The 25,637-nt window shown below is 35.7% G+C and overlaps 1 protein-coding gene across 1 annotated transcript in view; it reads left to right on the top strand.

Moving 5' to 3' along the window:
• ALKBH8 (alkB homolog 8, tRNA methyltransferase) overlaps positions 1-25,637 on the top strand; it is a 63,576-nt gene that overhangs the window by 27,230 nt on the left and 10,709 nt on the right. Inside the window, exons 8-10 of the mRNA XM_004052069.5 lie at positions 6,690-6,796; positions 13,471-13,622; positions 16,514-16,770. Of these exons, the coding sequence (XP_004052117.2) occupies positions 6,690-6,796; positions 13,471-13,622; positions 16,514-16,770 (516 nt within the window). The remainder of the gene's footprint in view (positions 1-6,689; positions 6,797-13,470; positions 13,623-16,513; positions 16,771-25,637) is intronic.

Genomic DNA, 25,637 nt, shown 5'->3' with positions numbered 1-25,637 from the left:
CTGTTTAAAATAAAAAGGAAACTCTTACTTCATTTGGGTCAAATGAAATTGTTAGCACAACTATAGAATATTTCTGTTTGGTAGACTGTGGGAAACAGGTGGACTTTCAGATATGAAATATTTTCTCTAGTTAAATATAGTAAGTTCTGCCCTCTTAGCTTTTATCATTCTCTATGAATCACACATCGTTTTTCACATCATATTGTCACTTGTCCAGCTATTCTTTAGGGATTTCTCTAAAAAGGTTAATCATCTCGGCCTCTTTCTAACCATTAAGGATCAGGATTAAATTTGTCTTCTTTCTCAGAAGTGTTCCCAGTAGCAGTATATTCTTCTTTATCCTATTTAGCCAACATGGAGATCTGTTTATTCCTTCATGTGCTTTTCTGTTATGAATGTTAACTTTTCTTCATTGATAGATTGATAACTGTGTCTGGCATTTTTGTTCTCTTGTATTTTGGATGTGTGAAAGTTGTATAAGATGAGAATGTCTAAGGGTTTTGTTTGCTTAGGACTGAACATTATCCTCAGTCATGCCCTATAAGCTTGCTGGGCACTTGATCTTTATTGACTCTGCCATCTCAGAAAATAGGTAAAAACAAAAAGAATAATTGGAAAAAGCTCCTGTGGAGCAAAATTTTCACATAACAGAATGATTCAGCAGTTTCAGGGGAACTTTATTGATTGAACATTTTTTTAAAGTCTTTTTATTTTGTGGTCTTTTAACAAGCATTTAGTTAAAGTACAGATAGTTTAAATATGATGATACTGAAAATACTTTATTTTGATGATGGAATGTTGTAGGAAAAATGTAATTTTCATAGGAAGTCTACATTTAATTTTATAATTAAAATTATATCTAAATTTAAAAAAACTATACTGTCAAATTACATGCCAAGATAAGTTTCAGAGATATAAAGGATAAAATGTGTAAAAAAATAACAGAAAATCTGTAATAAAATAGGAGCGAATATTTATCTGATCAAGATGGGGGCTTTGTAAGCATATGAAGAAATTGTGTTTTTGTGTCTTGTAGTCATAAAATAGATTGACAACATTAAAAAAAAAAATGCAGAACTTCCAAGGCCGGCTATCTAAATTGTGGGGCCCAATTCCAAATGAAAGTATAGACTCCTTATTCAAAACATAGGAAAATGGACCAGAAAGGCACTAAAGTATAAAGCTTTTCCTTCTGTGGTCTTTCTCATCTTGTCAAAGTGGTTTTTATTTTCTATTTAGTGCCATCAGTGTAAAGAAATCTAAATTTTGATTTATTGGCATGAATTTTACCATTTGTCTTCATATTGTGTGACACTAGTTTTAAATGCAAATGTAAGAACATGTAACTCATATGGAATCACCAAACTTTTTTTTTTTTTTTTTGGTCTTCAACTTTTATTTTAAGTTCAGGGGTACATGTGCAGGTTTGTTACATAGATAAACATGTTCCATGGTGGTTTGCTGCACAGATCATCCCATCACGTAGGTATTAAGCCCAGCATCTATTAGCTGTTCTTCCTGATGCTCTCCCTTCCCCCACCACCCCCTCCAACAGGCCCCAGTGTGTGATGTTCCCCTCGATGTGTCCACGTGTTCTCATCATTCAGGTACCACTTATAAGTGAGAACATGTGGTGTTTGGTTTTCTGTTCTTGTGTTAGTTTGCTGAAGATAGTGGCTTCCAACTCCATCTGTGTCCCTGCAAAGGACATGATCTCATTCCTTTTTATGGCTGCATAGTATTCCATGGTGTATATGTACCACATGTTCTTGTTCTAGTCTATCATTGATGGGCATTTACATTGATTCCATGTCTTTGCTATTGGGAATCACCAAACTTAAACAATTTGTATTTTGTACTTGTACATTCATTTGTGATCATTTTTACCAGAATAGTGGAAACACTGCACAAAACTAACCCAACAATAACCATTTTTGTTTCACTTCTTGATTTGTGCACCTTCTGCTAACATTGTCTATCTTCTAGAAGGACTGGAAGGAAATAGAATTATGAATTTTCAGGAGTCTGGCTCCAGGCTGAAACCCTATGTGATTTTTCAGGCCTCACCATAGGTGATGACAAAGGCTTTACCTGGTGGCCTCATGGGGGAAAGCTGCTCTCCTCATAGTAGACTTGATGCACAGCCAGTGCATTACAGTCTAAGTGGAGTTGTAATGAAGGGGTCAAACCTCCCTGGCTGGTTATGCTCTTATGCCTATTTGCATTCCTAGCTTAGACACCTTCATTCCTCGAACTCTTTATCTGAGGTCTTTGGCTGAGGTCCTCTTCAGGCACCTCTGCCGAGGCCTTTTTGTGGAGGAGGGAGTTGGAAACCTCAAAGACATTTTCCTTACTCTGACTTGGTACTAGCTACTTTTCAATTCCTAGTCTTTCCCACTCACCCTTCCCCTTACCGCTGAGTTTATAACACTGCTGGAATCTTTCATTCGGGGTCCCCTCAGCAGTGAGACAATCCCCACATTCAAGATGATCCACCTCACCCTCAAGTCATTCAGTGTTCAGTGGAGAAAAATGGGACTGGGGGGAGTTGGTGCTTCCTCTGGTTTTAGACCTTTGTTTATACTATTATGTCACAATAAGTGATCAACTTTCGTTTTTGGCTTATTGCATTAATCCACTACTCTGAGCTCTTTCTTTCAGCCTTCAGGTTGTCCTGTCATTCCGTGTTCTTCTACATCATCATTTTCACTGTTAAGCAGTTGGCTAACACAGGGAAGTAACATGAATAAGAAAGGATATGATGGTGGGGTTCCTTGTGTTAAAAGAAAAACTTTAGACAAGTTAAATTTAATTGAGTTTAATTACGCAATGAATGATTGATAAATCAGGCAATGCCCTGAACCAGAATAGGTTCAGAGAGACTCCAGTGCTGCCGAGTGGTTGGAGAGAATTTATGGACAGAAAAAGTAAAGTGACATATAGAAAACAGAAGTGAGGTACAGAAACACCTGGATTAGTTACAGCTTGGCGTTTGCCTTATTTGGACATGGTTTGAACAGATGGCCACCTTTATTGTGTGAAACTCAGTGATTGGTAAAATAGTAGGTAGCAGTCTGTTTCGACATCCAGTTAGATTACAGTTCACTATGTATGAAGAACCTTTAGGCTGAACTTATAAGGAGGCAACTAACTTTAGGCTAAATTTAATTTAACACTTGATTGCTTGTGTTTCTTAGAACACCATTGTCTTCTTTCTACATTTGAAGCAAGTTCTGGAGGACCCTCTAGGCTGTCAGTGTATCCTCACTCACTCAGTGGTAGACATAAAGTGCTTACTGTGTACTCTGAGTCTCGGTGAACTCACACTTTCTGTGTTCATGGGACATTGTGGACACTACCCAAATGGGCCTCAAGGAACTGTGGACAAGCATATTGCGTGTATCTCCTTGCTTAAGCCCATGCTCCATTGTTACATCAGACTTCATTTAACACCAGTTCAAAGATAAAGTTAAGAATTTCAATCAGTAAGAAAAAAACAAACAATCCTATCAAAAAATGGGCTAAGGACATGAATAGACAATTCTTAAAAGACGATATACAAGTGGCCAACAAGCATGTGAAAAAATGCTCAACATCACTAATTATCAGGGAAATGCAAATCAAAACCACAATGCAATGCCACCTTACTCCTGGGAGAATGGCCATAATAAAAAAATTTAAAAAATAAAAGATGTTAGCAGGGATGTGGTAAAAAAGGGAACACTTTTACACTATTGGTCAGAATGTAAACTAGTACAACCACTTTGGAAAACAATGTGGAGATTCCTTGAAGAACTAAAAGTAGATCTGCCATTTGATCCAGCAGACCCACTCCCAGGTATCTACCCAGAGGAAAAGAAGTTATTGTACAAAAAAGATAATTGCACACACGTTTATAGCAGCACCATTTGCAATTTGCAAAAATATGGAACCAGCCCAAATACCCATCAATCAACGAGTGGATAAAGAAAATGTGGTATATATAGACAATGGAATACTACTCAGCCATAAAAAGGAGCAAAATAATGGCATTCGCAGCAACCTGGATGGGACTGGAGACTATTATTCCAAGTGAAATAACTCAGGAATGGAAAACCAAACATTGTATGTTCTCACTCATAAGTGGGAGCTAAGCTATGAGGATGCAAAGGCATAAGAATGATACATTGGACTTTGGGGACTTCGGGGAAAAGTTGCGGGGGTGAGGGATAAAAGACTACATATTGGGTACAGTGTACACTGCTCGGGTGATGGGTGCACCAAAATCTCAGAAATCACCACTAAAGAACTTATCCATATAACCAAACACCACCTGTTCCCCAAAAACCTATTGAAAAAAAAAAAAAAAGATGAGGAATGGTCAATTTGATACAGAAAAAGAAAAACATTTAGCTTATTTGGTTGTGTATTTTTCCTCCTTGAAACTTGGCTTGTATATGCCAGGACAGGTGTTTCAAAATTAATTAATATCATGTTCATATATCTCTTGTGAGTTCTAATCACTTGTTTAAGCTGAAATTTTCCTGTTTGAAAATCATTACTGTCTGTTGATGGGAGGGAATAAGTTTGAATTTCACAAATACGTATGTATTGTGCCTTTGTAAAACATGTTCAATATTAGCCAAAAAGTGTAACTTCTAGGTGGATATAGAGCTTGTCTCTCTTCACTGTTGTAGCCTTTGATATCTCACCAAACGATTAATAAAATTTGTTTAACGAATTAGAGTCTAGTCTTCTAGAATATTTTCCCATCATGACAGTTTTCATCTGGATATCTGGGCATGGATTTCCTTTAAGCCACAGATAATTGTCTCTAATAATAAATATGCTCATTATTCTTTCCGAGATGTGGGCCTTGGCTTCTATTAAGAAAACTGAAACCTATATAAATTGGTTTAAAAAGAGGCCACTGTGGTTTTCCCATTTCCCCCCAACAATTTATTATGAATTTTTTTTTTTTTTTTTTTTTTGGTGAGACGGTGTCTCGCTGTTTCCCAGGCTGGAGTGCAGTGGCGTGAACTCAGCTCCCTGCACCCTCCGCGTCCTGGATTCAAGTAATTCCCCTGCCTCAGCCTCCTGAGTAGCTGAGATTACAGGTGCCCACCACTATGCCCGGCTAATGTTTTTGTATTTTTAGTAGAGACAGGGTTTCTCCATGTTGGCCAGGCTGGTCTCAAACTCCTGACCTCAAGTGGTCTGCCCACCTCGGCCTCCCAAAGTACTGGGATTACAGGCATGAGCCACCACGCCCAGCCAATTATGAATATTTTCATACAGAAAAGTTGAAGAATTGTACAGTAAATACTTATATGTCTACTACCTAGATTCTACAATTAATATTTTAATATACTTGCTTTACCAAATAATCTAACCATCTTCTCATCCTTTTATCTGTTTATTGGTCCATCTTTTATGTATACATTTTAAGAAAGTTGCAGGTATCAATACACTTCATCTCTAAAAACTTCAGAATTAATCTCCGGTGTTTCGAATGCTTTCAGGGTATGACTATATGAAATTATATGTAGACATCTGGAACAGATAACTGTTAGGAAATTAAACTCTATCACATTACTTTATTTTCCATACTTAGATTGGAAGGATAGGTTAGAAAGGAAGAAAACTACTTTAGCTCTGTATACTTTTTTATAGTTTACAGAGACTTTTCATGTGTATTATCTCATTTGATCCAATATTACTATTAATAGTAGCTACCATTTATTGAATGCTTACTTTGTACTAGGTACTGTGCAGGTTTACCTTTAGGGAAGGTACTATGCTAACTTATTTTCGTCCCACTTACAGTGGTTGTCATATCTATTTTTCAAATGGATTGATTTGTTCCCTTAAAAGAATAGTTTTTAGCCCTGTAGTAAGCCTTTTAAGTTCATATTTGTCAGCTGCTGCTATTTTTAGACTGAAGTCTTTGGTTTTTGATGGGTTCCTAGGGCACAAGCATTTTCTTGGATATTTTGTCATTATAGGTTGCTATTCAGAATAATATTTGAGCATAACTTAGGAAAAGTTGCTGAAAATGTTCCTTTTTTTTTGATTGTCTCTTTATTAATCAGCCTCTAATCCCAGTATGTTACATTACTTTAAAGGTGCATTTAATATTTATTTCTTCTTAGATTATTAATTATTAATATTCTATGAATAATAAAAACAATAGCTAGTTTTTGTGTATTTATTATACTGTGTGCCAGTTATTGTGATTATCTTTATAATTGTCTATATAATTTATGTAAAATGCTGTAAGAGTTGAGAAGCAGAGTGGGGTTAAATGGCTTGTCCTGTGTCACGTGGCTAATAAATGGAAGAGCCAGGATATGAGTGTTTCAGCTCCAGAGTCCCTGTGTTTGACCTCTACTCTGCTGTTTTCTACGGTGTGATCCTGAGACCACCCGCTTCATAATTTCTTGGGGTGATTATTAGATATGGAGATTTCTGAGCCTTACTCCAGACCTACTGATTTCTGAATCTCTGTGGATGAAATACCTTTTTTTTGTCATTCAGTTGATTCCCATGTACAGTAAAGTCTGAGAACCACTGTGCTATGCTTTTCTGCAAGCATTATTATGTTTTAATCTCTGTTAGCCTAGAAAAATAGCCAAACTCTATTAATCATTCTTATCCTTGGAGTATATGAAATTTTGGATTGATCTTTATGCTTTTATCTTTGCTTCAAGATTGTCATGGATTTTAAGCCCCCAGATGGTATTGCAGTGCCAGTTATGTTGCCTCGTCGGAGTTTGCTGGTGATGACAGGAGAATCTAGATACCTTTGGACCCATGGGTATGTATTGAAATATGACAGGATTCTTTTACTTTATGAGACTTCTCATTCTTCTGTGTTTGAGCCACGGGGACCATGCCCTGTGCCTGCAGATTGAGGCTTCTGGGTTCAAAACTCCTAGGGGCATCTATCTAGTTTTGTTTTTGTTAAACATTACCTTTTTACTTGGAAAAAATTCTTAATTTATAGCAAACTTGCAAGCATAGTACAGTGAACTCCCTTCACCTTTCACCTGCATTTACTAATTTTGAATATTTGGGACATTTTTTATTTCTCTCTCACATATGTTATCATTATTATTTTTACTGAACCATTTTAGAGTAAGTTATAGACATCATGGCTTACTCTTCCATGCTTCATTGTGTATTTCCTAAGAACAAGGACATTGTGTATGTCAGGGATTGGCAAGCTATGGCTAGTGGGCCACATTCAGCTCTCAGGCTGTTTTTGTACAGCTCTTGAGCTAAGAATGGTTTTTACATTTTTAAAGGTTGTAAGACAAAAAAACAATGAAGAATATTTGACAGAGACTATATGTGGCCCTCAGTGCCTAAAATATTCACTCTCTGGCCCCTTACAGAAAAAGCTGGCCAAGCTCTGTTCTATAAAACCACAGTGCAGTGCTCAAATTCAGGAAATTCAACATTGATAAAATACTCTTATTATACTCTTATACAATCCATATTCAAATATTGCTAGTTGTATGTTATAGTGCTTTAAGCATTCTTTCTGATCCAGGATTCAGTCTATGATCCCACATTATGTTTAAGTCTTGTCAATTCTGTTTAGTCTTTTATTTGAAAGAGTTTCTCAACTTTCCTTTGCTCTTAATGACATTGACTCTTTTGAGGAGGCCGGTTGTGTTATAGAATGTTTTGCAATTTGAGTTTATTTGGTTTAATCAAAATCTAAAGAAATTGGTATGTGCTTCTGCTAGGGATACATCTCTAGCCTTTTGAGGAGAGACCATTACACTGCTGCAATTTACATATACTGTCCCTCATAATACTGCTGAGTTCTGTACTTATTAATTCTGTTCTGCTTAGAGATTTTAGCTGACATATTTTTATAAAAACTCAAGGAAATGAACATGTAAAAGAATTTATAACCTGTCCTAAATGTGAGCCATTAAAAAATGATGACCTGATTTTGTGCACTGGGGCTTAAATTTATGTGATTTTTTTTTCATGGCCATTAAAATATTTGCACTTAAAATAAAAAAAAAGATGATGTGATCCATTAATTTCAGGTCTTCTTAGAATTCTGAGAATAATGACATTTTCTTTTCTGGGTTCAAGCATTTTTGCTATCACTAATGTTTAAACTTCTTAAAAGTAATAGTATTACTACAGCAAATACAAAATAAGAAATTACTTTTCATGGATATATTGTGAAAATATTTTAATCTATTCTGATAATGGTACAGGTTAATTTTCCTAAAACAACATTTGATCACATTGTTGTCTTACTGAAAGCATGTTATGCTTTTAAATGTTAATAGAGTTGTCTCTGGAAAGTTAGATTATAGGTAATATTTATTTTTAATGTTCGCTCTGGAATCAGAATTCTCTACAGTATTTTTAGGGGAAAAACCCTCAGTATTATTTTTGAAGGCTGCCATTGATACACATTGCCTGTAACGTCACTCTGTGTGTGTGTGTGTGTGTGTGTGTGTGTGTGTGTGTGTGTGTGTGTGTGTGTGTGTTAGGAAGAGAGAGAGTTGGGGAAATGGGGGAGAGAGGGAGGGAGGGAGGCAAAGAGACCAGAGGCAAGAAAGAGAGAGAGAGATAACAAATGATACACCAATCATTGAGATGTTTATCAGAATCTTTGGGTGGAAAAGAGAATAGATTGGAAAAGCATATTTAATACACTTAAAACATGTATAAATAACAGGAAATAAGCCTTGATAAAACTTTTTGATTTCTATGCACTAGAAAGCATTGTAGAGGGACATGGATTGAAAAAAGTTGACACTGCCCTGTAATTTTAATTCCAGATGCCTCAATCTAACTTTAATTTGTTCAAGTTCAAATTTACTGTTCTAGCCATCATACCTTAAATCAAAGGTGGAAGACCGGCAGCATAGGGGTAAACTTAACAGTCAGGTGTTTTCTATTTGGCTGATGCAATAGTTGTCCACATGGTGGCAGTTTATTTTTTTCAGTTTTCTACATATAAAAATTAGGAGTTTTCACATAAAAATTTGAATTGTCAGCTTCTCTTGAAAATTGAGATCTGATAACATTGAATCTTAGTATTGCTTGGCAGCAGTACCTGAAACTGTGTGTCACTAGCATTCTTTAGGTAGGGGCCTACTTCTCTGGTTCCCTACAGTTCCTACCCCTTTCTGTTACTCCCTGATCTAAGGCTGAGCATCAGTTGTCATTTAACACTCTGCTTGTACTATTGTTTTTATCTTAGAGTTACATGAAAATTGAGTATTTCTTGAACTCGTGTCTGTATTAAAAGTAGGAGACAGGGCCGGGTGCGGTGGCTCATGCCTGTAATCCTAGCACTTTGGGAGGCCAAGGCGGGTGGATCACAGGTCAGGAGTCCGAGACCAGACTGGCCAATATGGTGAAACCCCGTCTCTACTAAAAATACAAAAATTAGCCAGGCATAGTGGCGTGTGCCTGTAGTCCCAGCTACTCGGGAGGCTGAGGCAGGAGAATCACTTGAACCCGGGAGGCGGAGGTTGCAGTGAGCCAAGATCGCGTCACTGCATTCCAGCCTGGGTGACAGAGCGAGACTCCATATCAAAAAAAAAAAAAAGTAGGAGATGGAAAGCTAGCCTGAATGAGAATGTATGTTTCAAGAAAAATGGCACAGAGCACTCTGCTTTTTTGAAATGAAGATTAATCCTATGATAAACAATATATTTCTAAACAAGTTCACCTGTTTCATTTATTTATGCCATCTGACTGGCCCCAGGAAGCATTATTTCATGAGATTATGTGAATGCTCCTTTTAAATTATTTCTGGGGCATTTTCCTTGTGCCAGGCATTGTTCTAAAAACTTTACATATATTAACTCATTTAATTTACACAATCATAGTGGGAAGTTTGTTCCATGGTTTTGTCCTTATTTTTGAAGGAAATTGGAGCATAAACAAGTTAAGTAACTTGTACAAAGTCACAAAGCAGTAAGTCGCAGAGCCAGGATCAGAAGCCAGGCACTCTGGTTTCAGAATCTGTGCTCTTACCAATGATATTATGGCTAAATTTGTTTGCTCCCTTTTCTCTTATGCTGTGCCTTCTAACCTTCACACCTTTGCCAGCCCTGTATCTGTTAACATATAGCTCTTTTACTTCCTTCATAATTTATCAAGTTTTCCTGACTACATAAACTTGAAATAATTTATTCCTTAACTTTTAAAGTCTGTATTGTTTCCTACTACCTTGAGATGTCTCTTCTATTATATTGAACTATTATTTAAATCTATAAAACTGTTTTTATATTCTTATTGAATATTGTCCCAATTTGATTATAATTTGAGTGCAGGGGGAAAAAGATGTTTAGCAATATTTAAATAAATCATTACTTTAACATATGGATTACCTGTTCTTAAACATTTGAGATTGTTGGAAAAGCAATTAGGAACTCCTTGGCCTTTGCTTAAAGTGTAACTTTAGGCAAGTGAAGTCATTGATTTAAAAGAACCATAATAGAGAATGACTTACTCTTCAAAAGAGGAATTAGCTTGCTAACAAGAGCTTCAAGATACTTATTCCTCTAAAATATCTTGACTTTGTTCACTGCCATAGTTTTAATCATTTATAGCTATTAGAACAAAAGTAATGTAAATTTGGGCAATGATTGCTTTTTTTTTGCCTCTACAAAATTGCCTTTAGGACAAGCTTTTTAAAAAGAGCCACCTGCACGTTGTGCACATGTACCCTAAAACTTAAAGTATAATAATAATAATAATAATAAAGCCATTCTCCTACTTTGTTTTATGAGGCTGGCATTAATTACCCTTGACACCAAAACATGTGAAAGACATTAAATAAAAGAAAATTATAAACCAACATCTCTCATAACAGAGATGAGAAAACCCATAACAGAACATTAGAAAGTCAAATCCTGCAATATATAACCTAGCAGAGTTTATACCAGTATTTCAGAGTTGGTTTAGCATTTCAAAAATCAATGTAATTCATCACGTTAAAGGAATAAAGGAGGAAAAGCATAATCATCTTGATTGATGCAAAAAGTATATTTGACAAAATTTAGTACCCATTCATGATAAAAGCCCAGCAAACTAGGACAGGAAGGGAACTTCTTCATTGCGTTAAAGGGTATTTATGAAAAACCCACAGCTGACATCATGTACTTAATGGTATTCTATTGAACGTTTTTTCTAAAGATATTGAACAAATCAGGGATGTCCGCTCATACTCCTACTATTTAATGCTATATTGGATATCTTAGCCGGTATGAGAAGTCAAGAAAAAGAATTAAAAATCATAAATATTTGAAAGGAAGGAGTAAAATTCTTTATTTGTAGATTACATTATTGTGGATGTAGAAAATCCTAGAGAATCTACAATACAAGTTCCAGAACTAATATGTGAATTTAGTGGCATACAAGGTCAATATTTAGAAATTCATTTTTAGAAGATGAAATAAAAATGCTATTTAAAATAGCATCGAGACTCATAAATATTTACTTTCCAGTACTCAGAATTAATTTATTGAGGTGTTGTTTAAAAAGCAATTAGCCTGAGAATTCTGTTTCTTACAACAGATGGAGTGAAATATGGCAATGACAAAATGAAAGTTGAGAATTGAAATACATTATGTTTTTCATTTTAGGATCAAATCCATTTTAGGTCGACGTTTCTCTTTCTAGATCACCTGGCTGTTATTATAGTAAAGAGGTATCAACAACTTAAGTAAAAAATTATAATTTTATATAATTTGCTGAGATCCTTCAGGATTAGCACATTCCCTGCAAATATGAAGCCCACTTCCATAGAGAGATAACCTTGCCTAGAGTAAATTAAGAAGATCTGAGTCTTAGGAATAAGTTTTTAAAAGATATGCAACACACATAGACTGAAAATTCTAGAAAAATTATTGCTATCCCTAGGAAACTTAATGTGGTTAATATATCAGTTGTCCCCAAAATCTATGGAGACAGTGTAATTCCAGTCAAAAATCTAGAAGGCTTTTCTTTTTTTGGCAAAATTGACAAACCGATTCTAAAATTTATAAGGAAATGTGATTGTCAAAACAATCTCGAAACAATGTTAGGGGATTTATTCTGCCTGATTTTTAAGACTTACTATATGGCTATATAATCAAAATAGTATTGTTGTACAGATAGACAGATAGATCAGGAGGACAGCATACAGTCCAGAGATAACTCCATACATACAAGGTCAGTTGATTTTTGCCAAAGATACCAAAGTAATTAAATGTGGAAAGGAAATTTTTCATCAGATGGTGCTGGAACAACTGAATATCCATATGGAAATAAAATGAACCTGAATCTATCTCATACCATTCACAAAAATTAATTTGAGGTAGATCATAGATGTAAATGTGAAAGCAAAAAGTGTAAAATGGTCTAAAAGAAACTTTATAAAAAACTGTTTTTGTGACCTTGAGGTAGCCAAAGTTTTTTTAAAGAGAGATTTCATAACACACTATTAAGAAATAATAAATTAGACCTCAACAAAATTAAAAACTTCTGCTCATCTAAAGATACCATTGAGAAAACGAGAAGGCAGCCACACATGGAGAGAAAATACCTGCTATTTATTTATGTTTACGTCCATATCTTTATCTATCTGTATCTAACAAGGAATTGGGCAAAAGGGTTGGACAGATCCTTTATCAAAAAAGGATCTATGTGTGTCTAATAAGCACATGAAAAGATGTATTGCATCTTTAGTCATTAGATAAATAATAACTTAAAACCACAATTTCATACCACATGCCACTCACTAAAATGGCTAAAATTTAAAACTCAGAAAATACCAAGTGTTGGTGAGAATGTTAACCAGCCTGGAACTCTCTCATATATTGCTGGTTGGAGTGTAACATTTTACAACTACCTTGGAAAACTAGAAGTTTCTTACCTTATGACCCACCAATTTCACTCCTTATTACCTGTTAAAACCCACCAATTTGACTCCTAGGTATTTACCCAAGAGGAATAAAACTATATATCCAAAAAAGATGTGTATAAGAATGTTCACAGAAGCTTTATTTGTAATAGTCCCAAACTGTGGACTTGTAATTACCATGTAGTTATTTTTAATTTTTAAAAATCCAGTCCAGTAATCTTTGTTCTTTAATTGGAGTTTTTAATACTTTTACGTTTAATATATTACTGATAATGAATTTAAATTTACCATCTATTTGTTTCCTCTTGGCATCATCTGTTCTTTTTTGTTTTTTTTAGAACTGGTGTTAATTAAATATTTATTTTATTTTCCCATGGAATAATTTGTTGTACATTCTTTTAATATTATTGTCATGAAGATAATTTCCTTAAATACCTTTATTTCTTTGTTTTTCCACAATGTCTAACAATTCAGAGAATCCAATAGATATTTGTAATAAATTCTTCTAGATTTTCTCTATTCACTTAACATTTTTAAAGGCCTGAAATATTTTTATTAATACAATGTTAAGTAAATTTTTTGACTATTGTTTTTAGAATCACATGCAGAAAATTTGATACTGTTCAAGCATCTGAGAGTCTTAAAAGTGGAATTATCACCAGTGATGTTGGAGACTTAACTTTAAGCAAGAGGGGACTACGAACATCATTTACATTTAGGAAAGTGAGGCAAACACCTTGTAACTGTAGTAAGTATATACTCTTATCTCTTCTGTAAAATGGAGTCAGTTTAATATAAAAGTCCTTTAAGGTCCTGTCAACACCTAGGAGAGCTTTTTCTGAATGTCTCTAATGGCATTTCCTGTATTTTGCCTTGTATTGCACTTTCATGCACTTGTCTTAACCACCCTCATTAGAGTTTACATTCTTTGAAGGCAGGGTCTGCATCTTATCATCTTTATTTTTTCCAAACTTAGTACTTGAGTTGGGTGCCCAATAAATGTTTTACTTATTGAAGTAACAGTTAAGAGTGCTGCAATTGAAGGGCAATAAAATATTACTTGTTTAAAAATGAGTATTGTTGGGAATGGTTTGTCAAGTTTCTAAATTATATCTTATTAATCCAACAGGGAAGTTGGAGATGACAAATTGTTCTATAGTACATAACTCTAGGGAGATAAGCAATAGTTTATGTTTTAGTCAATTTGAAAACTCAGAAGGGAATAAAAACTGCTCAAAAACTTGTCAAGAGGATGCTATTTTGAATCGTCTGTACAAGTACATCATGTTCTGGATTTCTTTGACTCAGTTAACAGACACCTCTTTCATTTTGTAAATAATATTTTGTAATGATAGTAATAATAAAATCTTTTTTATATCTTGGGGGTTTTAATTATGGGTGGTACCTACCAACAGCTTTTGGATTTAGTCATAATCTTAAAAACATTTAATTAAAAACTCTTACTATATCTACAAAATGTTATCCTTTTAGAAAACTTGAAATTTCTATATTTTATATCTTGATGTTACTGAAGCTTAAAAGAGCTTTTTATTTTACGAAAAGTGTCCTTGAAGCCTTAAAATATCAAATTTTAAAAGTTAAATTTAAAATGTTTATTTATTATTTGATGAATATTGAACATTGCAGATAGTGAGTTACATGGTATAGAAAAATAAAGCGTGGCTCCTGTTCTTAAGGAACTTAAAGTGTAGTTGGAGAGACAAGCTAGTTTTCTTATGCAAATGTTTGTCATGGGCATTTATTAAATGTAAGAAGCTGTTATTGGGGATTCAGTTTACAGATTTTTTTTTTTTAAAGATGAATAATAATTGTGGCTGGCACAGTGGCTCATGCCTGTAATCCCAGCACTTTGGGAGGCTGAGGCAAGAGAATTGCTTGAGGCCAGGAGTTCAGAATCAGCTTGGACAACATAGCAAGACCCCCTGTCTGCAAAAAAATAAAATCAAAATTTAGACAGGCATGGTGGTGTGTGCCTGTAGTCCTACTTACTAGGAAAGCTGAGGCGGGAGGATTGTGTGAGCCTAGGAGTTCGAGGCTGCAGTGAGCTATGATCACGCCACTTGCACTGCGGCCTGGGTGACAGAGCAAGACCCTGTCTCAAAACAAAAAAACAGCAACAGAAAACCCCCCAAATTATAAATGTTTATCATGTACAACATGATGTTTTAAAATACGTATATATTGTGGAATGGCTCAATTGAGCTAATTAACATGTATTATTACCTCACATACTTACACTTTTTTGTGATGAGAACACTTAAAAATTTATTCTTGGCTGGGCGCGGTGGCTCACACCTGTAATCCCAGCACTTTGGGAGGCCAAGGTGGGCAGATCATCTGAGGTCAGGAGTTCGAGACCAGCCTGGCCAACATGGCGAAACCTGTCTCTACCAAAAATACAAAAATTGGCCAGGCGTGGTGGCACACGCCTGTAATCCCAGCTACTCGGGAGGCTGAGGCAGGAGAATCACTTGAACCCAGGAGGCAGAGGTTGCAGTGAGCCGATATCATGCCACTGCACTCTAGCCTGGCCAACAGAGTGAGACTCTGTCTCAAAAAAAAAAAAAAAGAATTTATTCTCATAAGTGATTTTCAAGAATACAATGTATTATTATTAACTATAGTCACATGTTTTACACTAGATCCCTGGGACTTATTCTATCTAACTGAAATTTTGTATCCTTTCATTAGCATCTCCCCGGCTCCCACCCCAACTGCCCCAGCCCCTGGTAACCACCATTCTACCACTCTCTATTCTGTGAGATCAGCTTTTTTTAGATTCCATATATGAGTGAGATTGTGTAGTATTTGCCTTCTCTGTCTGGCTTATTTCACTTAACATAATATCCTCTAAGTTTATCCATGTTGTAAATGGCAAGATTTCCTTCTGTTTGTGGCTGAATAGTATTCTGTTGTGTATATGTACCATATTTTCTTTTTCCATTCATTCACTGATAGGCACTTTGATTCCATGTCTTGGCTGTTGTGAATAGTGTTGCAGTAAACATGTGAGTGCAGATGTCTTTCTGACGTACTAATTTCATTTTCTTTGGATATATACCCTATACTGGGATTACTGGTTTATAAGATAGTACTTATTTTTAATTTTTTTTTTTTTTGAGCAAGGCAGAGAAGGGTTTTATTGAGTGACAGAACAGCTTTTGATACGAGAGGGGATTGAACCTGAAGTGGGTTCTGTGTGAGAGGGGGCCCGAAGGCAGGTAGTCCCCTGTTTCTAAGTTTTTGAAGAACCTCTGTACTGTTTTTCATAATGACCATTCTAATTTACATTCCCGCCAACAGTGTGCAAGAGCTCCCTTCTCTTCTTATCCACACCAACACTAGGTATTTTTTCGTCTTTTTTTAAAGACCGTCTTGCTCTGTCACCTGTGCTGGAGTGCAATAGCACGATCACGGCTCACTGCAGCCTTGGCCCCCCAGACTCAAGCAGTCCTCAGTAGACTTATTAGGGAAGAACTTTTTCTTTTAACGGATAAATCAGAGTCTGTCTACCCACCAAATTTGCATTGATTTTTTTTTTTCATTTAAGAAAACTTGATACCTTATGAGTTATTCTGATAAAAAGGAAAGGTGTGTATTGCTTTGTTTTTCATTAAGGTTACCCGTTGGTCTGTGATAGCCAGAGGAAAGAGACTCCCCCCTCATTTCCAGAGAGTGATAAAGAAGCCTCACGGCTGGAGCAAGAGTACGTCCATCAAGTTTATGAAGAGATTGCTGGGCACTTCAGCAGCACAAGACATACCCCTTGGCCGCACATTGTGGAGTTTTTGAAGGCTTTGCCAAGTGGTTCAATAGTGGCTGATATTGGATGTGGTAATGGAAAGTATCTTGGCATCAATAAGGAGTTATATATGGCAAGTAATGTTGCTTTTGACTTTCTTTTTGCTTAATTTGCAGTGGTTATCATCATCTTTCTTCCTCATGATATAATCCTGTTTTTTTAGATCATTGCCAGAAAGTTAAAACCAACAGATTGAAAATTAATGATTTTTTTTTATTCTTTCTTATTCCTCTAGGAATTTATGGGCACACCATCATTATATAATTTTTTTTCTCCTGTTAGATTTTGCTTTCTACCATATTATCAGTAAAACTATCTTATAGTTATAAAACTCTTTACAGATTAGAAAGGATTTTTATAGAAATCATTTTTTGGCTTGGATCCCCCTAAGTATGAAGAAGATAAAGCTGATATTTTCATCCATCTTTTGTAAATGAAGAAATTGGGGCTCACAGTGATCATATTAATTTCCTGATGTCATATAATTAGGGGACATAACTGGAACTTGAACCTATATCTTCTACTCCAAACTTTATTCATAGTAGAAAAAAATTTTCTATTTATTGGTATCTTACTGTTGAGGAAAGGAAGTCTCAAATAGATTAAAAACTTGACCAAGGTTACAGTGCTAGACCCAGAATTTGAACCCATTTCTGTCTGATTCCAGAATGTCTGTTTTCAGTTACTATTTTTTTCTATGAGCCATTTTTTTTCTGCTGTGCTAAGAAGTAGGATATTCTTGTTTTAGTGTATTGTTGTAAGTAATCATTTTTTAACATTGCTCTGTGAGGACTGGAGCTTCCGTTTCTCTAGATTAGGGGATTTAGGATGAGAGTAAGGGAGTAGGTAAAAAGAACGAGAGCAGCTGACATTCCTGGGTTATTGGAGTATGTCAGATTACTTCTCATCTTTATTTTTACTCCATCCTAGATATTGTGCACCTACATGAAGAAAGTTACTACAATTGTCCCTTGGTATATAAAATTGAAGCCAAATCAAATAATAAATAAAATGCATATTTAATGATCATAAAAGATTTAGCATAAAAGAGAAAAGTGATATACCATTCTTCTAAGAGATTACATTTTTATCACCCCTACATGAGCAACAGTGGCTGTTCTTTGTGGGGCCATACATCTCAAATGCCTCTAGTTACAATCACCTAGGATTCTACTGAGGAAGTACAAAGAATACATCAAAATAAGTATATTAGTCCCTTGGTATCTGTGGGGAGTTAGTTCCAGGACCCTGTGAATACCAAAATCTGCAGAAGTTCAAGTCTCTGATACAAAATTATGTAGTATTTGCATATAACCTATACATATCCTCCTGTATATTTAAAATTATCTATAGATTACTTATGTAATACAATGTAAATGCTGTGTAAATAGTTGTTAGACTGTATTGCTTAGGGACTAATGACAAGAAAAAAAGTCTATACATATTCAGTAAAGATGGAATTTTTATTTTTTTAGTATTTTGACCTGGGGTTGCTTGAATCCCTGGATGTGCAACTCATAGATTCGGAGGGCTGGTTGTATTACCGCTTAGGAAATGTAGAGTTTGTACATTAAGAGGCGGATAAAAGAATAGCCTTTCATCAAGATAAGACATTGATATTCATATATTGTTACCATGTTTACAATTAAATTTTAATTTATAAAGAATAATACCTAGTGAGTTAAGTTTGTTCATGTTGAAGAGGAAATAGATCTTTGATTGTGTCACTTAAAATCACAACAAACCACAGTTCAAAACAAGGTGATATTTTCTAGTGTTTTAATCTAAAGATACATCCAAAAATGTTTCTCAGTAGGCTCTGCTTTTGCACTTTCTTGTTGATAATCCATGGTTTTATCTAGTCAGGTATCATTTGTGACAGTGAAACTAGGTCGAAATCAAATACACTGATTTAGTCATAGTGATAACATTATTATGTTGCAATTGAGAAGAATGATTTCTTGATAAACAGGAAACGAACACAATCTGCAGCTGATTCCAGAGGGAATATATTTGGAAGGATTAGAAAATCGTGAGTACACTCACTCAGTTTATCAGCAGCAGTCCGTACATAATTCTTTCATGTCTGTTGTTCCCCGGAGCTTACTGCACTGCCTGATTTCCAGGCATACAGTACTTGGCACATGGTAGAAGCTTACTAATTAATGGTTTGTTGAATGGTGAGGAGCAAACCTGTGAATTTACCTTCAGCTTCTTACATGAAAACCAAAATATATACAGTGCTATGTCTGGCAGCCTTGAAGGAATGTGACAACCTCAAAATGGGTGGGACTTACCGCAGGATAAAATTACCTTTAGGATCTAGCTTTCTCTTTTTATGTAGAATCCAGGGTACTCCTTATTCCTTATGTTATAATAACTAACATTTGCATAGCACTTCAATGGTTAATTAAATATTTAGTATAGATCATTTCATTTGATTCTCATATTAACCCTGGTAAATAGGTATTTTTCTCTTTATTTTTTAGATGAGGAAACAGAGGCTTTGAGATAGTAAGTAGCTCTCCTAGGTTATTCAGCTAGTTATTGCTGAAACCAGAATTCAAATTCGGAGTTTACAGGTTGAGCATCCCTAATACGAAAATTTGAAATCTCGAATGCTACAAAATGTGAAACTTTTTGAGTAGCAACATGACGCTCAAAGGAAATGTTCATTGGAGGATTTCAGATTTTGGATTTTCGGATTAGGGACTCTCAACCAGTATGTATTCTGCAGATATTCCAAAATCCAAAAAATTCTGAAATCTAAAACACTTCTGGTCCCAAGCATTTGAAATAAGGGATATTCAACCTGTAGTATGCTCTTTTCAATGTACTTTACTGCCTCTGTTTATTTCTCTGCACTTTAAACTGTATATTACCAGTCTAATTTTCCTACAGTTGCATATTTTCTTAATAGTTTTAAAAATGTTGTATATTTTTTAAAATAAAAATAATAGGCCGGGCACAGTGGCTAATGCCTGTAATCCCAGCACTTTGGGAGGCCGAGGTGGACAGATCACCTGAGGTTGCGAGTTCGAGACCAGCCTGACCAACATGGAGAAACCTCATCTCTACTGAAAATACAAAATTAGCCAGTCATGGTGACGCATGCCTGTAATCCTAGCTACATGGGAGGCTGAGGCAGGAGAATCACTTGAGCCTGGGAGGCGGAGGTTGCAGTGAGCCAAGATCCCACCATTGCACTCTAGCCTGGGCAATAAGAGTGAGACTCCATCTCAAAAAAACAAAACAAAACAAAAAATATAACCAGCAGGGTACAGTGGTTTATGCCTATAATCCCAGTGATGAGGGAGGATCGCTTGAGGCCAGGAGTTCAAGACCAGCCTGGGCAACATATCAAGATCACATCTCCTAAAAAACAAAAAGAGTAGCTAGGCATGGTGGTGCATGCCTGTTGCTGAGACCAGCTTGGTCAGAGAGACCCTAACCCAGCGGTGCTAGAGGAATTAAAGACACACACACAAATATAGAGGTGTGAAGTGGGAAATCAGGGGTCTCACAGCCTTCAGAGCTGAGAGCCCCAAACAGAGATTTACCCATGTATTTATTAACAGCAAGGCAGTCATTAGCATTGTTTCTATAGATACTCGATTAACTAAAAGTGTCCCTTATAGGAAACGGGATTAACTAAAAGTATCCCTTATGGGAAACGAAGGGATGGGCCGAAATAAAGGGGTGGGTCTGGTAGTTATCTGCAGCAGGACCATGCCCTTAATGCACAGATTGCTCATGCTATTGTTTGTGGTTTAAGAACGCCTTTAAGCAGTTTTCCGTGCTGGGCGGGCCAGGTGTTTGTTGCCCTCATTCCGGTAAACCCACAACCTTCCAGCATGGGCATAATGGCCATCATGAACATGTCAGAGTGCTGCAGAGATTTTGTTTATGGCCAGTTTTGGGGCCAGTTTATGGCCAGATTTTGGGGGGCCTGTTCCCAACACTTGTAGTCCCATCTATCCAGGAGTTCAGGGCTGCAGTGAACCATAATCGCACACTGCACTTCAGCCTGGGTGACAGAGTGAGACTCTGAGTCTAAAAGTACCTATATACATACATAAATAACTATCATTCAGAAAATTGATGAAAAGAGAGGTATATGCATAATCCTATCACCTTATTGTAATGAATATCCTTCTAAGTTTTTCCTATTAATGTTTTATATAATAATGAATGTGCAATAATTTGATAACTCATTTATCTCATTTATATTCTGATATATAATCTTAAAATGTTTCTGAATTTTATAATACAGTATTTTTTCTCTATTTTATTTTTAAATTAAAGTTATTAAAAATGTCTTTACAGGACAGATGAAATTATGTGTATTTATTGTATATGATATGATGTTTTAAAGTATATATACATTGTGGATTGACAAAATCTAGCAAATTAACATATGCATTACCTCACAAAGTTACCGTTTTGTGGGGAGAACATTTACCATCCATTCTCCTAGCATTTTTCAATAATACAATACATGTTGTTAACTACAGTCACCATGTTGTACAGTAGATCTCTGGAATTTATTCCTCCTATCTAAAATTTTGTACCCATCTCCCCAGCTTCCCATACTTCAACTGTCTCAGTCCCTGGTAGCTACTGTTCTACTCTAGTTCTATGAAGTCAGCATTTTTGGATTCCAAGTATGAGTGAGATCATGCAATACTTGCCTTCTGTGTCTGGCTTATTTCACTTAACCTAATGTCCTCCAGGTTTACCTATATTGTTATGAATGGCAGGATTTTCTTCTTTGTTATAGCCAAGTAGCATTCATTGTGTATATATACCATGTTTACTGTATTCATCCATTGATGGATATTTAGATTGATTCTGTATCTTGGCTATTGTATATAATGTTGCAGTAAACATGGGAGTGCAGATATCTCTTTGACCTACCGATTTCATTTTCTTTGGATATATACCTAGCAGTGGGATTGCTGGATCATATGGTAGTTCTATTTTTAATATGTTTGTGAAGCTTCCATACTGTTTTCCCTAGTGGCTGTCCTAATTTACATTCCCACCAACAGTATGCCAGGATTCCCTTTTCCCCACATCCTCAACACCATTTGTTATCTTTTGTCTCTTTGATAATGGCCAGATCTAACAAGTGTGAGGTAAAATCTCATTGTTTTAATTTGCATTTTCCTGATGGTTAGTGATATTGAGCATTGTTTCATGTACTTGGCCATTTGTATGTCTTTTTTAAAGAAATATAAATTTTTAAATCAGATTATCTGTTTTCTTGCCATACAGTTGTTTGAGTTCTTTATATATTTTTGTTTTTGTTTTGCTTTGTTTTGTTTTGTTTTGTTTTTGAGACAAGGTCTTGCTCTGTTGCCCAGGCTGGAGTGCAGTGGTATGATTACAGCTTACAGCCTCCTTGACCTTGCAGGCTCAATTGATCCTCCCACCTCAGCCTCTAGTAGCTGGCACTATAGGCATGCACCACCACACCCAGCTAATTTTTGTATTTTTTGTAGAGATGGGGTTTTGCCATGTTGCCCAGGCTGGTCTCAAGTGATCCAGGCCTGGGCTTAAGTGATCCACCCACCTTTGTCTCCCAAAGTGTTGGGATTACAGGTGTGAACCACTGTGCCCAGCCTGTTGATATATTTTGGATATTAATTCCTTATCAGATGTATAGTTTGCAAATATTTTCTCCTATTCTGTAGGTTGTCTCTTCCCTCTGATGATTGTTTCCTCAAGTTAAAGCTTTTTAGTTTGATCTAATCCCATTTGTATATTTTTGCTTTAGTTAACTTTGTTTTTGGGGTCATATCCAAAAAATTATTGCCCAGGCCAAGATCATGGAGCTTTTCTTGTATGTTTTCTTCTAGTAGTTTCATAATTTCAGGTCTTACATTTAAGCCTTTCATCCATTTTGAGTTGATTTTTGTAGACGGTATGAGATAAGCATTTAATTTCATTCTTCTGCATGTGAATATTCAGTTTCCCTAACACCATTTATTGAAAAGACTTGGACTTTATTAATATTCCATTAGGCAGAAGTTACTGGAAATTTGGTTGTGTTCTGTTTGGAAGTATTCTAAATAACACCATAATGAACATGTATATTGAGAGTCAATGGGATAAGAAGGAAGAACGTGGATGTTGGAATGAGAAATACCAGGCTTTAAATTTTTGTTTCACCATTTAACAACTTTCAGCTTTGAGCAAATTACTTATTTTCTTTGAAAGGAAGTTTTCTTATCTGCAATGTGGTGAAAATAGTACCTAACTCCAAGTGTGTTATGTGGCTTAAGTGCAGTGCTACAAAGAATCTGCTTTAATCTATATGCGTACTCAGGAAAAGGTGGTTATTATTAGCCTGGTTAGTGTTTTCCCTATTTTGAATTATTTTCTTAGGATAAATTTTTAGAAAGGTAACTATTGGTCAAAAATTATAAACATTATTTTCTTCCTTAAAAAATGGTTTGCCTAATTGCTCTTTTAAATGGTTGAGCCAATTTGTATTTTGTATGAGAGGAAGTTCTATCATAATGACATTGCCATGGTATATTTTAGTTTTAAAATATTTTTGATGGTTTAATGGAAGAAAAATGGAACCTTGTTTCAGTTTGCACCTTTGCTTATCAGGTTGAATTTTTTTTAATGTTTACTTGTACTTCCACAATTACATATTTAATGTTTGTTGAGGTTTTTAAAAATTATATAAAAGTATAGGCTGGGCACCGTGGGTCATACCTGTAATCCTAGCACTTTGAGAGGCCGAGGTGGGAAGACTGCCTGAGACCAAGAGTTCGAGACCAGCCTGGGCAGCATGGTGAGACCTTGACTCTGCAAAGAAATTTAAAAATTAGCCAGGCATGATGGCGTGCACCTGTAGTCCCAGCTACTCAGGAGGCTGAGGTGGGAGGATCACTTGAGTCCAGGAGGCCAAGGCTGCAGTGAGCTGTGTTTGTGCCATTGCACTCCAGCCTGGGTGACAGAGTGAGACCCTGTCTCCAAAAAAAATGTATACATTTTAAGCCCAGTATATGTTTTAATGTCATTGATCTTCACCCAGCACACAGAAATATGTAGCTTTACGCAAGTCCTTGAATATATGTGGGTTTTTATCAAGCCATTTTCTGTCCTGTTGACATGATGCAACATTATTAGGGAGATTTTTCAAACACTTTACTATTCTTGGTTTAAAAAATTTAAAAATGGAAAGAGGGAAGAGGAGAAAAAATAGTGACTGCATGACTATAGTATATGGAAGACAGGCAAAAAAAGTAAAAGATGAAAGTACTGAGCCAGGCATGAGTCAGGTCGTTGGTCAGTGGGGAATCTACATCAGATCTGATGCTTTATTGCTAAAATTGGCCTTGCTCTTTCTTGTTGGTGAAAAGGAGTGCTGTGTACAAATAGCTATAAGAGCCTGGCAAGGAGAGGGAAATCTCGTTTTGTTTGGCTGTTGTTCTCCATGTTCTGTCTTATCTGTGGCTCTCAGGTAATAACTTTCCTCTTTTGAGTAACTATCGAGCCCTATCCCTGAGGTTTTTTTTTAATAGGCAGGTTGGATTTCTTTCTGTTGACTTTTAGCAAGGTATAGCTATCTTTCAGAGTTGGGGCATACTTGAAACTTCCAATTCTATGAACTGAATTTAAATGTAACAAAAAAGGAGGCAAGCACCAAAATATAATGTTCAGATTATTTGAGTGGTATTGTCATCTTGATATTGTGACTGTTGGCTGATGGCATAGAATATGCATGAAAATAAATAATAAGTAATAATCCGGGCATGTATCTTACACAGGTAAAGGGAGCAATTAATTGGGAATCATGTCACTATTGTTATTAATAGGCCCTTAGTACTTTTTATCTTAAAATATATTAAAGATAAATAGCTGTGCTTTACCTCTAGCTTGATATCTTTTATTTCACTTTAAAATTAAAGCAGCTCCAGGATAAAATATAGAAGCTGTTTAATACCAATTACAAATTGAGCAAACTCATTAAGTATGACTAGTATGGCAATGTGATTTAACTCAGAATTTTTTTTAATTTCCATTCTTTTATTGTGCATTTATAACATAAACTCTGTAATGTAATGTTTCATTTTAAGATCTTTTTCTTCCTCTAAGGAATTAATAACAGCACTTTAAGGAACTTTTAATAAAAATACTGTTTTTTTGGTAAATTGAATGTCACTACTTAGTATCAGAGACAATATTACATTCTTCACTGCATACTCATGTAAATTTTAAAAGCCTGCCTGAAATCTATATATGCTTGCTGGTCTAAAAAAAGGCCAGATTAAATTTTTTTTTTTAACTTTTATTTTAGGTTCAAGGGTACATGTGCAGGTTTGTTATACAGGTAAATTGTATGTCACAGGGATTCCGTGTACAGATTATTTCATCACCCAGGTAGTAAGCATAGTACCTGATAGGTAGTTTTTTTTTATCTGCACCCCCCCCCCTTTGACCCTTAAGTAGGCCCCAGTGTCTGTTGTTCCCTTCTTTGTGTCCATGTGTACTCAGTATTTAGCTGTTAGTTATATGTGAAAACATGCAGTATTTGGTTTTCGGCACCTGCATCAGTTTGCTTAGGGTAATGGCCTCCAGCTCCATCCATGTTGCATGCAGCAAGTGACATGATCTCATTCTTTTTTATGGTTGTATAGTATTCCATAGTGTGTAACACATTTGTTTACCCAGTCTACTCTTGATGGGCACCTAGGTTGATTCCATGTCATTACTATTGTGAATAATGCTGCAGTGAACATATCAGTACATATGTCTTTATGGTAGAACAATTTATATTACTTTGGATATATACCCAATAATGGAATTGCTGGGTTGAATGGTAATTCTAAGTTCTTTGAGAAATTGCCAAACTGCTTTCCACAGTGGGTGAACCCATTCCCACTAGCAGTGTAGAAGAATTCTCTTTTCTCTGCAACCTCA

This window comes from Gorilla gorilla, chromosome 9 (genome assembly GCF_029281585.2).
Source record: "Gorilla gorilla gorilla isolate KB3781 chromosome 9, NHGRI_mGorGor1-v2.1_pri, whole genome shotgun sequence".
Classification (NCBI taxonomy): domain Eukaryota; kingdom Metazoa; phylum Chordata; class Mammalia; order Primates; family Hominidae; genus Gorilla; species Gorilla gorilla.
Note: the sequence above shows the minus strand (reverse complement) of the source record. Positions and strands in the feature narration are given on the sequence as shown.